General features: G+C 36.9%; 1 protein-coding gene across 1 annotated transcript in view; it reads left to right on the top strand.

Annotated features, from left to right (window-relative positions):
• Window positions 1–14227, top strand: part of LOC137657158 (single insulin-like growth factor-binding domain protein-1) — an 18501-nt gene extending 4274 nt beyond the window's left edge. Inside the window, exon 3 of the mRNA XM_068391506.1 lies at window positions 14013–14227. Coding sequence (XP_068247607.1) covers window positions 14013–14186 — 174 coding nt within the window. The 3' untranslated portion in view covers window positions 14187–14227. The remainder of the gene's footprint in view (window positions 1–14012) is intronic.
• The last annotated feature ends 5773 nt before the right edge of the window (window positions 14228–20000 follow it).

The raw sequence follows: 20000 nt of genomic DNA, 5'->3' as shown, positions 1-20000 counted from the left end.
TAGGATCGACCCTTTATTAAGCCACACATCTGTTACTGTTGTCCCAACAACAGATGCGTTAATGTAAGTCCAGATGCGTTAATGTAAGTCAGTCGCAGGATCGACCCTTTACTAAGACACATAACTGCTACTGTTGTCCCAACAACAGATGCATTAATGCAAGTCCAGATGCGTTAATGTAAGTCAGTCGCAGGATCGACCCTTTATTAAGCCACACATCTGTTACTGTTGTCCCAACAACAGATGCGGTAATGTAAGTCCAGATGCATTAATGTAAGTCAGACGTAGGATCGACCTTTATTAAGCCACACATCTGTTACTGTTGTCCCAACAACAGATGCGTTAATGTAAGTCCAGATGCGTTAATGTAAGTCAGTCGCAGGATCGACCCTTTACTAAGACACATAACTGCTACTGTTGTCCCAACAAGAGATGCATTAATATACGTCCAGATGCGTAATGTAAGTCAGTCGCAGGATCGACCCTTTACTAAGACACATAACTGCTACTGTTGTCCCAACAACAGATGCGTTAATGTAAGTACAGATGCGTTAATGTAAGTCAGTCGCAGGATCAACCCTTTACTAGGACACATAACTGTTGTTGTTGTCCCAACAACAGATGCATTAATGTAAGTCCGTTACGTTAATGTAAGTCAGTCGCAGGATCGACCCTTTAATAAGACACATACCTGTTACTGATGTCCCAACAACAGATGCGTTAATGTAAGTCAGACGTAAGATCAACCTTTTACTAAGAAACATAACTGTACTGTTGTCCCAACAACAGATGCGTTAATGTAAGTTCAGATGCGTTGATGTAAGTCAGTCGCATGATCGACTCTTTACTAAGACACATAACTGTTACTGTTGTCCCAACAACATATGCGTTAATGTATGTCCAGATGCGTTTATGTAAGTCAGTCGCAGGATCGACCCTTTACTAAGACACATAACTGTTACTGTTGTCCCAACAATAGATGTGTTAATGTAAGTCCAGATGCGTTAAGGTAATTCAGACGTAGGATCGACCCTTTACAAAGACACAAAACTGTTATTGTTGTCCCAACAACAGATGCCTTAATGTAAGTCCAGATGCATTAATATAAGCAGACATAGGATCGCCCTTTACTAAGACACATAACTGTTACTGTTATCCCAACAACAAATGCGTTATTCTAAGTCCAGATGCGTTATTGTAAGTCAGTCGCCGGATCGACCCTTTACTAAGACACATCACTCTTACTGTTGTCCCAATAACATATGCGTTAATGTAAGTCCAGATGCGTTAATGTAAGTCCAGATGCGTTAATGTAAGTCAGACGTAGGATCAACCTTTTACTAAGACACATAACTGCTACTGTTGTCCCAACAACAGATGCGTTAATGTAAGTACAGATGCGTTAATGTAAGTCAGTCGCAGGATCAACCCTTTACTAGGACACATAACTGTTATTGTTGTCCCAACAACAGATGCGTTAATGTAAGTCCGATACGTTAATGTAAGTCAGTCGTAGGATCGACCCTTTACTAAGACACATACCTGTTACTGTTGTCCCAACAACAGATGCGTTAATGTAAGTCAGACGTAGGATCAACCTTTTACTAAGACACATAACTGTTACTGTTGTCTCAACAACAGATGCGTTAATGTAAGTTCAGATGCGTTAATGTAAGTCAGTCGCAGGATCGACTCTTTACTAAGACACATAACTGTTACTGTTGTCCCAACAACAATTGCGTTAATGTATGTCCAGATAGGTTTATGTAAGTCAGTCGCAGGATCGACCCTTTACTAAGACACATAACTGTAACTGTTGTCCCAACAACAAAAGTGTTAATGTAAGTTCAGATGCGTTAAGGTAAGTCAGACGTAGGATCGACCCTTTACTAAGACACATAACTGTTATCGTTGTCCCAACAACAGATGCCTTAATGTAAGTCCAGATGCGTTAATATAAGCAGACAGAGGATCGCCCTTTACTAAGACACATAACTGTTACTGTTATCCCAAAAACAAATGCTTTAATGTAAGTCCAGATGCGTTAATGTAAGTCAGTCGCAGGATCGACCCTTTACTAAGACACATAACTGTTACTGTTGTCCCAACAACATATGCGTTAATGTAAGTCCAGATGTGTTAATGTAAGTCCAGATGCGCTAAAGTAAGTCAGACGTAGGATCGACCCTTTATTAAGCCACATAACAGTTACTGTTGTCCCAACAACAGATGCATTAATGTAAGTCAGACGTAGGATCGACCCTTTACTAAGACACATAATTGTTACTGTTGTCCCAACAACAGATACGTCAATGTAAGTCCAGATGCATTAATGTTAGTCAGACGCAGGATTGACCCTTTACTAAGACACATACCAGTTACTGTTGTCCCAACTACAGATGCGTTATTGTAAGTCCAGATGCGTTAAGGTAAGTCAGACGTAGGATCGACCCTTTACTAAGACACATAACTGTTATTGTTGTCCCAACAACAGATGCCTTAATGTAAGTCCAGATGCGTTAAAATAAGCAGAAATAGGATCGCACTTTACTAAGACACATAACTGTTACTGTTATCCCAACAACTAATGCGTTAATGTAAGTCAAGATGCGTTAATGTAAGTCAGTCGCAGGATCGACCCTTTACTAAGACACATAACTGTTACAGTTGTCCCAACAACATATGCGTTAATGTAAGTCCAGATGCGTTAATGTAAGTCAGACGTAGGATCGACCCTTTACTAAGACACATAACAGTTACTGTTGTCCCAACAACAGATGCTTTAATGTAAGTCAGACGTAGGATCGACCCTTTACTAAGACACATAACTGTTACTGTTGTGCCAACAACAGATACGTCAATGTAAGTCCAGATGCGTTAATGTAAGTCAGACGCAGGATTGACCCTTTACTAAGACACATAACAGTTACTGTTTTCCCAACAACAGATGCGTTAATGTAAGTCCAGATGCGTTAATGTGAGTCAGACGTAGGATTGATCCTTTACTAAGACACATAACTGTTACTGTTGTCCCAACAACAGATGCGTTAATGTAAGTCCAGATGCGTTAATGTAATTCAGTGGCAGCATCGACCCTTTACTAAGACACATAACTCTTACTGTTGTCCCAAAAACAGATGCGTTAATGTAAGTCCAGATGCGTTAATGTAAGTCAGACGTAGGATCGACCCTTTACTAAGACACATAACTGTTACTGTTGTCCCGACAACAGATGCGTTAATGTAAGTTAGATAAAAGGATCGACCCTTTACTAAGACATATAACTGTTACTGTTGTCCCAACAACGATACGTCAATGTAAGTCCAGATGCGTTAATATAAGTCAGACGCAGGATTGACCCTTTGCTAAGACATATAACAGTTACTGTTGTCCCAACAACAGATGCGTTAATGTAAGTCCAGATTCGTTAATGTGAGTCAGACGTAGGATTGACCCTTTACTAAGACACATAACTTTTACTGTTGTCCCAACAACAGATGCGTTAATATAAGTCCAGATGCGTTAATGTAAGTCAGTCGCAGCATCGACCCTTTACTAAGACATATAACTGTTACTGTTGTCCCAACAACAAATGCGTTAATGTAAGTCCAGATGTGTAATTGTAAGTCAGTCACAGGATCGGCCCTTTATTAAGCCACATATCTGTTACTGTTGTCCTAACAAGAGATGCGTTAATGCAAGTCCAGATGTGTTAATGTACGTTAGTCGCAGGATCGACCCTTTATTAAGACACATATCTGTTACTGTTGTCCTAATAACTGATGCGTTAATGCAAGTCCAGATGTGTTAATGTAAGTCAGTCGCAGGATTGACCCTTTATTAAGACACATAACTCTTACTGTTGTCCAAACAACATTTGCATTAATGTAAGTCCAGATGCGTTAATGTAAGTCAGACGTAGGATCGACCCTTTACTAAGACACATAACTGTTACTGTTGTCCTGACAACAGATGTGTTGATGTAAGTCCAGATGCGTTAATGTAAGTCAGATGTAGGATCGACCCTTTACTAAGACACATAATTGTTACTGTTGTCCCAACAACAGATGCGTTAATGTAAGTCCAGATGGTCCAGATGCGTTAATGTAAGTCCGTTGCAGGATTGACCCTTTACTAAGACACATATCTGTTACTGTTGTCCCAACAACAGATGCATTAATGCAGGTCCAGATGTGTTAATGTAATTCAGTCGCAGGATCGACCCTTCATCAAGACACATATCTGTTACTGTTGTCCAAACAACAGATGCATTAATGTAAGTCCAGATGCGTTAATGTAAGTCAGACGTAGGATCGACCCTTTACTAAGCCACATAACAGTTACTGTTGTCCCAACAACAGATGCGTTAATGTAAGTCAGACGTAGGATCGACCCTTTACTAAGACACATAATTGTTACTGTTGTCCCAACAACAGATACGTCAATGTAAGTCCAGATGCATTAATGTTAGTCAGACGCAGGATTGACCTTTTACTAAGACACATAACAGTTACTGTTGTCCCAACTACAGATGCGTTATTGTAAGTCCAGATGCGTTAAGGTAAGTCAGACGTAGGATCGACCCTTTACTAAGACACATAACTGTTATTGTTGTCCCAAGAACAGATGGGTTAATGTAAGTCCAGATGCGTTAAAATAAGCAGACATAGGATCGCACTTTACTAAGACACATAACTGTTACTGTTATCCCAACAACTAATGCGTTAATGTAAGTCCAGATGCGTTAATGTAAGTCAGTCGCAGGATCGACCCTTTACTAAGACACATAACTGTTACAGTTGTCCCAACAACATATGCGTTAATGTAAGTCTAGATGCGTTAATGTAAGTCAGACGTAGGATCGACCCTTTACTAAGACACATAACAGTTACTGTTGTCCCAACAACAGATGCTTTAATGTAGGTCAGACGTAGGATCGACCCTTTACTAAGACACATAACTGTTACTGTTGTGCCAACAACAGATACGTCAATGTAAGTCCAGATGCGTTAATGTAAGTCAGACGCAGGATTGACCCTTTACTAAGACACATAACAGTTACTGTTGTCCCAACAACAGATGCGTTAATGTAAGTCCAGATGCGTTAATGTGAGTCAGACGTAGGATTGACCCTTTACTAAGACACATAACTGTTACTGTTGTCCCAACAACTGATGCGTTAATGTAAGTCCAGATGCGTTAATGTAATTCAGTGGCAGCATCGACCCTTTACTAAGACACATAACTCTTACTGTTGTCCCAAAAACAGATGCGTTAATGTAAGTCCAGATGCGTTAATGTAAGTCAGACGTAGGATCGACCCTTTACTAAGACACATAACTGTTACTGTTGTCCCGACAACAGATGCGTTAATGTAAGTTAGATATAGGATCGACCCTTTACTAAGATATATAACTGTTACTGTTGTCCCAACAACAGATACGTCAATGTAAGTCCAGATGCGTTAATATAAGTCAGACGCAGGATTGACCCTTTGCTAAGACACATAACAGTTACTGTTGTCCCAACAACAGATGCGTTAATGTAAGTCCATATTCTTTAATGTGAGTCAGACGTAGGATTGACCCTTTACTAAGACACATAACTTTTACTGTTGTCCTAACAACAGATGCGTTAATGTAAGTCCAGATGCGTTAATGTAAGTCAGTCGCAGCATCGACCCTTTACTAAGACATATAACTGTTACTGTTGTCCCAACAACAAATGCGTTAATGTAAGTCCAGATGCATTAATGTAAGTCAGACGTAGGATCGACCCTTTATTAAGCCACACAGCTGTTACTGTTGTCCCAACAACAGATGCGTTAATGTAAGTCCAGATGCGTTAATGTAAGTCAGTCGCAGGATCGACCCTTTACTAAGACACATAACTGCTACTGTTGTCCCAACAACAGATGCGTTAATGCAAGTCCAGATACGTTAATGTAAGTCAGTTGCAGGATCGACCCTTTATTAAGCCACACATCTGTTACTGTTGTCCCAACAACAGATGCGTTAATGTAAGTCCAGATGCATTAATGTAAGTCAGACGTAGGATCGACCCTTTATTAAGCCACACATCTGTTACTGTTGTCCCAACAACAGATGCGTTAATGTAAGTCCAGATGCGTTAATGTAAGTCAGTCGCAGGATCGACCCTTTACTAAGACACATAACTGCTACTGTTGTCCCAACAAGAGACGCATTAATGTACGTCCAGATGCGTAATGTAAGTCAGTCGCAGGATCGACCCTTTACTAAGACACATAACTGCTACTGTTGTCCCAACAACAGATGCGTTAATGTAAGTACAGATGCGTTAATGTAAGTCAGTCGCAGGATCAACCCTTTACTAGGACACATAACTCTTGTTGTTGTCCCAACAACAGATGCATTAATGTAAGTCCGATACGTTAATGTAAGTCAGTCGCAAGATCGACCCTTTAATAAGACACATACCTGTTACTGATGTCCCAACAACAGATGCGTTAATGTAAGTCAGACGTAAGATCAACCTTTTACTAAGAAACATAACTGTACTGTTGTCCCAACAACAGATGCGTTAATGTAAGTTCAGATGCGTTAATGTAAGTCAGTCGCATGATCGACTCTTTACTAAGACACATAACTGTTACTGTTGTCCCAACAACATATACGTTAATGTATGTCCAGATGCGTTTATGTAAGTCAGTCGCAGGATCGACCCTTTACTAAGACACATAACTGTTACTGTTGTCCCAACAATAGATGTGTTAATGTAAGTCCAGATGCGTTAAGGTAAGTCAGACGTAGGATCGACCCTTTACAAAGACACAAAACTGTTATTGTTGTCCCAACAACAGATGCCTTAATGTAAGTCCAGATGCATTAATATAAGCAGACATAGGATCGCCCTTTACTAAGACACATAACTGTTACTGTTATCCCAACAACAAATGCGTTATTCTAAGTCCAGATGCGTTATTGTAAGTCAGTCGCAGGATCGACCCTTTACTAAGACACATCACTCTTACTGTTGTCCCAATAACATATGCGTTAATGTAAGTCCAGATGCGTTAATGTAAGTCCAGATGCGTTAATGTAAGTCAGACGTAGGATCAACCTTTTTCTAAGACACATAACTGGTACTGTTGTCCCAACAACAAATGCGTTAATGTAAGTACAGATGCGTTAATGTAAGTCAGTCGCAGGATCAACCCTTTACTAGGACATATAACTGTTATTGTTGTCCCAACAACAGATGCGTTAATGTAAGTCCGATACGTTAATGTAAGTCAGTCGTAGGATCGACCCTTTACTAAGACACATACCTGTTACTGTTGTCCCAACAACAGATGCGTTAATGTAAGTCAGACGTAGGATCAACCTTTTACTAAGACACATAACTGTTACTGTTGTCCCAACAACAGATGCGTTAATGTAAGTTCAGATGCGTTAATGTAAGTCAGTCGCAGGATCGACTCTTTACTAAGACACATAACTGTTACTGTTGTCCCAACAACAATTGCGTTAATGTATGTCCAGATAGGTTTATGTAAGTCAGTCGCAGGATCGACCCTTTACTAAGACACATAACTGTAACTGTTGTCCCAACAACAGAAGTGTTAATGTAAGTTCAGATGCGTTAAGGTAAGTCAGACGTAGGATCGACCCTTTACTAAGACACATAACTGTTATCGTTGTCCCAACAACAGATGCCTTAATGTAAGTCCAGATGCGTTAATATAAGCAGACAGAGGATCGCCCTTTACTAAGACACATAACTGTTACTGTTATCCCAAAAACAAATGCTTTAATGTAAGTCCAGATGCGTTAATGTAAGTCAGTCGCAGGATCGACCCTTTACTTGGACACATAACTGTTACTGTTGTCCCAACAACATATGCGTTAATGTAAGTCCAGATGTGTTAATGTAAGTCCAGATGCGCTAATGTAAGTCAGACGTAGGATCGACCCTTTATTAAGCCACATAACAGTTACTGTTGTCCCAACAACAGATGCATTAACGTAAGTCAGACGTAGGATCGACCCTTTACTAAGCCACATAATTGTTACTGTTGTCCCAACAACAGATACGTCAATGTAAGTCCAGATGCATTAATGTTAGTCAGACGCAGGATTGACCCTTTACTAAGACACATAACAGTTACTGTTGTCCCAACTACAGATGCGTTATTGTAAGTCCAGATGCATTAAGGTAAGTCAGACGTAGGATCGACCCTTTACTAAGACACATAACTGTTATTGTTGTCCCAACAACAGATGCCTTAATGTAAGTCCAGATGCGTTAAAATAAGCAGACATAGGATCGCACTTTACTAAGACACATAACTGTTACTGTTATCCCAACAACTAATGCGTTAATGTAAGTCAAGATGCGTTAATGTAAGTCAGTCGCAGGAACGACCCTTTACTAAGACACATAACTGTTACTGTTGTGCCAACAACAGATACGTCAATGTAAGTCCAGATGCGTTAATGTAAGTCAGACGCAGGATTGGCCCTTTACTAAGACACATAACAGTTACTGTTTTCCCAACAACAGATGCGTTAATGTAAGTCCAGATGCGTTAATGTGAGTCAGACGTAGGATTGATCCTTTACTAAGACACATAACTGTTACTGTTGTCCCAACAACAGATGCGTTAATGTAAGTCCAGATGCGTTAATGTAATTCAGTGGCAGCATCGACCCTTTACTAAGACACATAACTCTTACTGTTGTCCCAAAAACAGATGCGTTAATGTAAGTCCAGATGCGTTAATGTAAGTCAGACGTAGGATCGACCCTTTACTAAGACACATAACTGTTACTGTTGTCCCGACAACATATGCGTTAATGTAAGTTAGATATAGGATCGACCCTTTACTAAGACATATAACTGTTACTGTTGTCCCAACAACGATACGTCAATGTAAGTCCAGATGCGTTAATATAAGTCAGACGCAGGATTGACCCTTTGCTAAGACACATAACAGTTACTGTTGTCCCAACAACAGATGCGTTAATGTAAGTCCAGATTCGTTAATGTGAGTCAGACGTAGGATTGACCCTTTACTAAGACACATAACTTTTACTGTTGTCCCAACAACAGATGCGTTAATGTAAGTCCAGATGCGTTAATGTAAGTCAGTCGCAGCATCGACCCTTTACTAAGACATATAACTGTTACTGTTGTCCCAACAACAAATGCGTTAATGTAAGTCCATATGTGTAATTGTAAGTCAGTCACAGGATCGGCCCTTTATTAAGCCACATATCTGTTACTGTTGTCCTAACAAGAGATGCGTTAATGCAAGTCCAGATGTGTTAATGTACGTTAGTCGCAGGATCGACCCTTTATTAAGACACATATCTGTTACTGTTGTCCTAATAACTGATGCGTTAATGCAAGTCCAGATGTGTTAATGTAAGTCAGTCGCAGAATTGACCCTTTATTAAGACACATAACTCTTACTGTTGTCCAAACAACATTTGCATTAATGTAAGTCCAGATGCGTTAATGTAAGTCAGACGTAGGATCGACCCTTTACTAAGACACATAACTGTTACTGTTGTCCTGACAACAGATGTGTTGATGTAAGTCCAGATGCGTTAATGTAAGTCAGATGTAGGATCGACCCATTACTAAGACACATAATTGTTACTGTTGTCCCAACAACAGATGCGTTAATGTGAGTCCAGATGGTCCAGATGCGTTAATGTAAGTCCGTTGCAGGATTGACCCTTTACTAAGACACATATCTGTTACTCTTGTCCCAACAACAGATGCATTAATGCAGGTCCAGATGTGTTAATGTAAGTCAGTCGCAGGATCGACCCTTTATTAAGACACATATCTGTTACTGTTGTCCAAACAACAGATGCATTAATGTAAGTCCAGATGCGTTAATGTAAGTCACACGTAGGATCGACCCTTTACTAAGCCACATAACAGTTACTGTTGTCCCAACAACAGATGCGTTAATGTAAGTCAGACGTAGGATCGACCCTTTACTAAGACACATAATTGTTACTGTTGTCCCAACAACAGATACGTCAATGTAAGTCCAGATGCATTAATGTTAGTCAGACGCAGGATTGACCCTTTACTAAGACACATAACAGTTACTGTTGTCCCAACTACAGATGCGTTATTGTAAGTCCAGATGCGTTAAGGTAAGTCAGACGTAGGATCGACCCTTTACTAAGACACATAACTGTTATTGTTGTCCCAAGAACAGATGGGTTAATGTAAGTCCAGATGCGTTAAAATAAGCAGACATAGGATCGCACTTTACTAAGACACATAACTGTTACTGTTATCCCAACAACTAATGCGTTAATGTAAGTCCAGATGCGTTAATGTAAGTCAGTCGCAGGATCGACCCTTTACTAAGACACATAACTGTTACAGTTGTCCCAACAACATATGCGTTAATGTAAGTCTAGATGCGTTAATGTAAGTCAGACGTAGGATCGACCCTTTACTAAGACACATAACAGTTACTGTTGTCCCAACAACAGATGCTTTAATGTAAGTCAGACGTAGGATCGACCCTTTACTAAGACACATAACTGTTACTGTTGTGCCAACAACAGATACGTCAATGTAAGTCCAGATGCGTTAATGTAAGTCAGACGCAGGATTGACCCTTTACTAAGACACATAACAGTTACTGTTGTCCCAACAACAGATGCGTTAATGTAAGTCCAGATGCGTTAATGTGAGTCAGACGTAGGATTGACCCTTTACTAAGACACATAACTGATTCTGTTGTCCCAACAACAGATGCGTTAATGTAAGTCCAGATGCGTTAATGTAATTCAGTGGCAGCATCGACCCTTTACTAAGACACATAACTCTTACTGTTGTCCCAAAAACAGATGCGTTAATGTAAGTCCAGATGCGTTAATGTAAGTCAGACGTAGGATCGACCCTTTACTAAGACACATAACTGTTACTGTTGTCCCGACAGCAGATGCGTTAATGTAAGTTAGATATAGGATCGACCCTTTACTAAGACATATAACTGTTACTGTTGTCCCAACAACAGATACGTCAATGTAAGTCCAGATGCGTTAATATAAGTCAGACGCAGGATTGACCCTTTGCTAAGACACATAACAGTTACTGTTGTCCCAACAACAGATGCGTTAATGTAAGTCCAGATTCGTTAATGTGAGTCAGACGTAGGATTGACCCTTTACTAAGACATATAACTGTTACTGTTGTCCCAACAACAAATGTGTTAATGTAAGTCCAGATGTGTAATTGTAAGTCAGTCACAGGATTGGCCCTTTATTAAGCCACATATCTGTTACTGTTGTCCTAACAAGAGATGCGTTAATGCAAGTCCAGATGTGTTAATGTACGTTAGTCGCAGGATCGACCCTTTATTAAGACACATATCTGTTACTGTTGTCCTAATAACTGATGCGTTAATGCAAGTCCAGATGTGTTAATGTAAGTCAGTCGCAGGATTGACCCTTTATTAAGACACATATCTGTTACTGTTGTCCAAACAACAGATGCATTAATGTAAGTCCAGATGCGTTAATGTAAGTCAGACGTAGGATCGACCCTTTACTAAGACACATAACTGTTACTGTTGTCCTGACAACAGATGTGTTGATGTAAGTCCAGATGCGTTAATGTAAGTCAGATGTAGGATCGACCCTTTACTAAGACACATAATTGTTACTGTTGTCCCAACAACAGATGCGTTAATGTAAGTCCAGATGGTCCAGATGCGTTAATGTAAGTCCGTTGCAGGATTGACCCTTTACTAAGACACATATCTGTTACTGTTGTCCCAACAACAGATGCATTAATGCAGGTCCAGATGTGTTAATGTAAGTCAGTCGCAGGATCGACCCTTCATTAAGACACATATCTGTTACTGTTGTCCAAACAACAGATGCATTAATGTAAGTCCAGATGCGTTAATGTAAGTCAGACGTAGGATCGACCCTTTACTAAGACACATAACTGTTACTGTTGTCCCGACAACAGATGCGTTAATGTAAGTCCAGATGCGTTAATGTAAGTCCAGATGCGTTATTGTAAGTTAGACGTAGGATCGACCCTTTACTAGGACACATAATTGTTTCTGTTGTCCCTACAACAGATGCGTTAATGTAAGTCCAGATTGTCCAGATGCTTTAATGTAAGTCAGTTGCAGGATCAACCCTTTACAAAGACACATAACTGTTACTGTTGTCCCAACAACAGATGCGTTAATGTAAGTCCGGATGCGTTGATGTAAGTCAGACGTAGGATCGACCATTTATTAAGCCACATTTCTGTTGCTGTTGTCCTAACAACAGATGCCTTAACCTAAGTCAGTTGTAGGATCGACCCTTTACTAAGACACATACCTCTTACTGTTGTCTTGATAACAGATACCTTAACGCAAGTCAGTCATAGGATCGACCCTTTACTAAGAAATATACTGTACCTCTTACTGTTGTCTTGACAACAGATGTCTTCAAGTCATTCATATGATCGACCCTTTACTATGACATATAACTCTTACAATTCTTCTTGACAACAGATGCCTTAATCTAAGTCAGTCGTAAGATCGACCCTTTACTAAGACACATACCTCTTCCTGTTGTCTTAACAACTGATGCCTTAACTTAAGTCATTCGCAGGATCGACCCTTTACTAAGACACATACTTCTTATTACTGTTGTCTTGACAACAGATGCCTTAACGTTAGTCAGTCGTAGGATCGACCCTTTACTAAGACACATACCTCTTACTGTTGTCTTGACAACAGATGCCTTAACGTTAGTCAGTCGTAGGATCAACCCTTTACTAAGACACATACCTCTTACTGTTAACTTGACAACAGATGCCTTATCGTTAGTCAGTCGTAGGATCGACTCTTTACTAAGACACCTACCTCTTACTGTTATCTTGACAACAGATGCCTTAAGTCATTCGTAAGATCGACCCTTTACTAAGACACATACCTCTTACTGTAGTCTTGACAACAGATGCCTTAACGTAAGTTAGTCGTGGGATCGACCCTTTACTAAGACACATACCTGTTACTGTTGTCTTAACAACAGATGCCTTAACGTAAGTCAGACGTAGGATCGACCCTCTACTAAGACACATACCTCTTACTGTTGTCTTGATAACAGATGCCTTAACGTGAGTCAGTCGTAGGATCGACCCTTAACTAAGACACATAAACTCTTACTGTTGTCTTGACAACAGTTGCCTTAATGTAAGTCAGTCGTAGGATCGACCCTTAACTAAGACACATAACTCTTACTGTTGTCTTGATAACAGTTGCCTTAACGTAAGTCAGTCGTAGGATCGACCCTCTACTGAAATCAATTCAGGTTGAATATAAATGACGAATCGTTTTCTGAATTTACTGGATTCATGCCAGAGGTCTCAAGGAAATTATTTCAAGTTATTTTCTAATTCACTGCTTCTTTATTGGTTAATCATTCGATTCTTCATATGCTTAAAACGATTCACAGCTTAGCTAGTGTTATTTAATATATTAATGAATTATAAGAAAACAGTCATCATTATACTTTGAAAGATATTTCATATACTTGTTTTGTTGTTTTCCAATTTTCCAACCCCTTCGTTTTTTTGAAATATCCCTCAATTATTTTATACTTATACGTTTCAGAGAATTTATTTGTTCCTATATACATACATGTATATATATATATATATATATACGTATATATATACAGTACAAATATCATATTATCTTTATATCTTGTATATATATATATATATATATACATATATATATATATATATATATACACATATATATCTATATCTATATATATAAATATATATATATATATATATATATATACATATATATATATATATATATATAAAATCAAGCATTGGAATAGCTACAGTATCCCTTCTTTAGATGTAGACTTCATGAATTAATATATGTAGCTAAAACAATGGAATAGTTTTGTTTAAAAAAGTTAGGCTATTTATTTCTCATTTAATATCATTTTTTTCTTTCTTTCCCACAGGGGCCCGGAGAGAGGTGTGGAGGAGATTATGATTTGAACGGGCCCTGTGCAGAAGGCCTCACTTGCAGGCCTTACAGGGGGGGAGACCAACCGGGTCTGTATGACACATGTCAAGAAGATAACGTAAGACCTTTTACAGGAAAATACAGTAGACTCTACAGTAGAGGTTACTGATCAATAACAAGGATGCTGGTCTTCAAAATGACGGTAATTGAACGGAGATACAGTATACTTTGTTGGTCCACAGAATAAAAGTGGGTCCTCAATATAATTGTTATTGAACTGATATCAATGCAGTCAATTCCTTGTGTTTAGGCTAAAGAAGGTCTTGGGAAAAGAATTAAAATATTTGCCACTGAGAAAAAATCTTTAGTGATTCAAGAGTTGTTAGTTTTTTTTTAAAATCCTTGCCACTGAGGAATAAAATCTCTAGTGGTTCAAGAGTTGGGATATTTTTTTTTTAAATATATACTATTGTGAAAAAAATCTTCGGGGATTCAAGATTTGGGAATTTTTTTAAATCTTTGCCACTAAGAAAAAAATCTTCAGTGAATCAAGAGTTGGGATTTTTTTTTTTTTTTTTTTTTTTTTTTTTTTTTTTTTTTTTTTTTTTTTTTTAATCTTTGCCACTAAGAAAAAAATCTTCACTGAATGAAGAGTTGGGAGAAGCTTTTTTTTTTAAATCTTTTCCACTAAGAAAAAAATCTTCAGTGAATCAAGAGTTGGGAGATGTTTTTTTAAAAATCTTTGCCACTGAGAAAAAATCTTCGGTAATTCAAGAGATGCGAGTTTTTATTTTTTTCAATATTTGCCAATGAGAAAAAATCTTCAGAGGTTCAAGTTAGGAATTTTTCTAAATCTTTGCCACTGGGAAAAAATCTTCATTGATTCAAGAGTTGGGAATTTTTATAAATGTTTACCACTGAGAAAAACTCCTCAGTGATTCGAGAGTTGGGAATTTTTATAAATGTTTACCACTGAGAAAAAATCCTCACTGATTCAAAATTTGGGAATTTCTATAAATGTTTGCCACTAAGAAAAAATCCTCAGTGATTCAAGAGTTAGGAATTTTTATAAATGTTTACCACTGAGAGAAAATCCTCAGTGATTCAAGAGTTGGGAATTTTTATAAATGTTCAACACTGAGAAAAAATCCTCAGTGATTCAATAGTTGGGAATTTTTATAAATGTTTGCCACTGAGAGAAAATCCTCAGTGATTCAAGAGTAGGGAATTTTTATAAATGTTTGCCACTGAGAAAAAATCCTCAGTGATTCAATAGTTGGGAATTTTTATAAATCTTTGCCACTGAGAAAAAATCCTCAGTGATTCAAGAGCTGGGAATTTTATAAATGTTTGCCACTGAGAAAAAATCCTCAGTGATTCAAGAGTTGGGAATTTTTATAAATGTTCACCACTGAGAAAAAATCCTCAGTGATTCAATAGTTGGGAATTTTTATAAATGTTTGCCACTGAGAAAAAATTCACAGTGATTCAAGAGTTGGGAATTTTTATAAATGTTTACCACTGAGAGAAAATCCTCAGTGATTCAAGAGTTGGGAATTTTTATAAATGTTCAACACTGAGAAAAAATCCTCAGTGATTCAAGAATTGGGAATTTTTATAAATGTTCACCACTGAGAAAAAATCCTCAGTGATTCAAGAGTTGGGAATTTTTATAAATGTTCACCACTGAGAAAAAATCCTCAGTGATTCAAGAGTTGGGAATTTTTATAAATGTTTGCCACTGAGAAAAAATCCTCAGTAATTCAAGAGTTGGGAATTTTTATAAATGTTTGCCACTGAGAAAAAATCCTCAGTGATTCAAGAGTTGGGAATTTTTATAAATGTTTGCCACTGAGAGAAAATCCTCAGTGATTCAAGAGTAGGGAATTTTTATAAATGTTCACCGCTGAGAAAAAATCCTCAGTGATTCAAGAGTTGGGAATTTTTATAAATGTTTACCACTGAGAAAAAATCCTCAGTGATTCAAGAGTTGGGAATTTTTATAAATGTTTACCACTGAGAAAAAATCCTCAGTGATTCAAAGTTTGGGAATTTTTATAAATGTTTACCACTAAGAAAAAATCCTCAGTGATTCAAGAGTTGGGAATTTTTATAAATGTTTACCACTGAGAAAAAATCCTCAGTGATTCAAGAGTTGGAAATTTTTATAAATGTTTACCACTGAGAAAAAATCCTCACTGATTCAAAATTTGGGAATTTTCATAAATGTTTACCACTGAGAAAAAATCCTCAGTGATTCAAGAGTTGGGAATTTTCTTTAAATCCTTGCCACTGAGAAAAAATCTTCAGAGGTTCAAGAGTTAGGAATTTTTCTAAATGTTTACCACTGAGAAAAAATCTTTAGAAGTTCAAGAGTTAGGAATTATTTTAAATTTTTGCCACTAGGAAAAAGTCCTCAGTGGTTCAAGATTTGGTAATTTTCTTTAAATCTTTGCCACTGAGAACAAATCTTCAGAGGTTCAAGAGTTGGGAATTTTCTTTAAATCTTTACCACTGAGAAAAAATCCTAGAATAACAGGAAAGAATATTTAGATAAGAAAACAGTGAGCCTGACAAGACTATGAGTTCAGGGAGTGGCTATGTTGCAAGAATCGCTCATAGAGTTATTAATGAAATTTCAACGGGGGCCAAAGAAAAAGATGTATATACTCATCATAAAGAGATGGATCTGTTATAATCACAAAGGATGAAGAAAGGCAACGTTGAATGGAACACTTTAGTGAAGTCATGAATATGAGACATGCAGAAAATAATTTGATTAATATAACTAAGATGAGGGGAAGACTTTGATGTGCCCATGAATGAATTCAGTGTATTTGAAGTCGAAGCTTTCATTAAAAAAAACGCAGGAAAAGGAAAGCCCCTAGTTACAATGGAATAACTGATGAGATGATACTGGCAGAAAATGATGTGACCTCTAGAATAATTACTTTGCAGAATGTGGCATGAAGAGGCAAAACCTAATGAATGGGAGTTAAGTGTTGGTGAAAATGACCATAAAAAAAAGGACACCTGACTGATTGCAATAATTACAGAGGCATCATACTTACGTCAGTTGTCTTAAGAATATATAGTATGCTTATTCTAAAGAGACTAGAGAGAAAGACTGATGAAAGGCTGAGAGATGAACAAGTAGGATTTAGAAAAGGTAGAAGTTGTACTGACCAAAATTTCATTTTGAGAAATGTTGTACAGCAATGTATAGAATATAGAAATCCACTTTTGATGGCATTTGCAGACTATGAAAAAGCCTTTGATAGTGTGCACCGGCCAATTTTGTGGAGAGTCCTGGGTTATTGTGGAATTCTTTTTAAACTTGTAAATCTGATTAAGTCTGTTCAAGAGCATAGCAAGTGTAAAGTTAATGTTAATGGAGTCCTACCAAATGAATTTCGGTGAACAGTGGAGTTTTCTACGGGAATGTGTTGTCACCTATGTTGCTTATCTTCCTTATGGATTTTGGAATGCGTAGAACATTTGGTAGAAAATTTCTAAAACGGCCAAGACGTGATAAGGATAAGGGTTCCTTCTTTATCGTAGCATTTTATTTCTATGAAACATAGGGAATAAGAGCAATGAATAAAGATAGTTAAAATTGGGAGGAGAGTAATGGAAATGGAGGTACAGGGAACGGTGATGAAGTGTGGGACAGAGGTAGATGGAGAGCGTTGGCCAGAAACATTGACCCCACATAAAGGTGGGAAAATATGCAGACAAAGAAGAAGAATCAGTTCAATGACTGCAATCACATTTCATATAAAAGAACAAAATATTCATAGCAAAAACTACCCTATGGATTCAATTACTATGCAGTGCTTTTTTCATATTTGTTGGTTTATTTTTTTAGTAAACTGAAACAAACTAATGCATCATGATTCACTCTGACTCAAAAACTGGTTTCCTGACCGGACGCTATATATTCGAATGAAACCTTTTCTAGAAATGAATCGACGATTTTAAATTAAAACTGATATACAATACCTGGGATTCGAGGGATGAAACCAATAAAAAGTTTAAGCCTAACACGTGTACCTATTGATGGCAATATAAATGACAGCCAAAGCAACTAACATGGCTATAAAAAGTAGTGATCGTTAAGGATAAACGTGAAGCCAAAATACTCCATCCTTATAATCTCAGGATTACATCATTTATCAGGGATTTCAAATATAGGAATGCTAAATATCATCATCCCTTTAGATTAAAAAAAAAAAAAAACATTTTCAGAGGATCATCGTAAGGTTTGAGTAAAGTTGTATATACAGGGATTTAACAGCGCGTATGTTGCCAGCTATTGATAGACTGATTACAATGTTAACGAAAAACGTGATGTTGAACATGTTTCCCTAAGTCTTTCATTCAATCCTACTAAATTATGGAAATCTGGGTGTGACTAAGGCTGAGGAAAACGTATTATTTTGGGATTAAGTATAAGATTTTCCATTTGTTAAGCCCCATTGAATTGAGAAACTCAACAACAGATTATTATGAACAAAGAAATGATCGGGTGTAATTTTGAAAGAATAAAAAGTTATGAGTTTTAGATGATATATGAACCAAGGGATAATAATCAAAATGACCAGATTGTTACTGAATATTCATGGGCCACTTGTCTATTCAATAATTCATTGTTGAAATATTCCTAAGCGACTTGACCCCAATAATATCCTCAAAAAGCTCACACGAATGTAGCTGTTTCAACCATTTCTCAGAATGTACTTCTCTAGAGTTGAGGATTGTTGACACCAACCCTTCCAAGGGGTCATACTTGAAGCCAGCTTTCAAGAGCGAGGCTCACCGTGGTAAATAGAACTCTGGTATCCGATGACATTCGAGGGACTCGGTCTAGGGACATCTGGAACATTATCTTGACAATACTGCCGCTTTCAAGGATCTCTATGGAGAGAAAAACGAAATGAAAGAAATTTATAAAGTCGTAGGTTTAAAACGATGAGTCTTATCCCTATTGGAACCTCTTGCGATGTGGCCATCTAGAATTGATTCTCGACTTATTTGTACTATTATTTAATTAATTTGTTAGTGACCGAACGATGGTTCTAATGCAGATTAGACTTAAATAGAATAATGATGACATCGCTAATGAGCGACAAATTCATTAAATCTTTAACTATATATATATATATATATATATATATATATATATATATATATATATATATATATATATATATATATATATAATTTCTATCTATCTATCTATTTATCTATTTATATATATTAATTTATTTATATATATACATACATACATACATACATATACACACACACACACACACACATATATATATATATATATATATTATATATATATATATATATATATATATATATATATATATATATGTGTGTGTGTGTGTGTGTGTGCGTGTGTGTGTGTGAGTGTTTTTGTGTGTGTATGCAAAAGAAAAATTTATTTGCCTGAAGACCAATTTTTTTTGTCTATGTGATAAAACATATTTTCATGTATGTTTGTAACGGCAATAATTAATCGGTAAGACTCCACCTTGTCGTCCATTTAGGCGGATCATAACCAGTTAAATAAACGCAATATATATATATATAAATATATATATATATATATATATATATATATATATATATATATATATATATATATATATATATATGTATATATATATATGTATATATAATATATACATATATATATATATATATATATATATATATATATATATATATATATATATATATATATATAATTCTATGAACATCAATTATATCTACTTACTCAGTGACCCTTTTCTAGAAATCTTAAGAAAAAAAAAATATTTTCTATATAGCTGTAATGATTCTCGAAATCAAACTCATACTTTAACTCTAGAAATAAACAAAATTTTGATTGTATAGATTATGTTCATTACTATGACAATATTGTTATAATTACTGTAAAATCAACTGGGTATCTCGTATCAGTGATATG

The sequence above is a fragment of the Palaemon carinicauda genome, chromosome 18 (genome assembly GCF_036898095.1).
Source record: "Palaemon carinicauda isolate YSFRI2023 chromosome 18, ASM3689809v2, whole genome shotgun sequence".
NCBI classification, from domain to species: domain Eukaryota; kingdom Metazoa; phylum Arthropoda; class Malacostraca; order Decapoda; family Palaemonidae; genus Palaemon; species Palaemon carinicauda.
The sequence above is the reverse complement of the archived record's forward strand: the minus strand, read 5'-3'. Positions and strand labels throughout refer to the sequence as shown.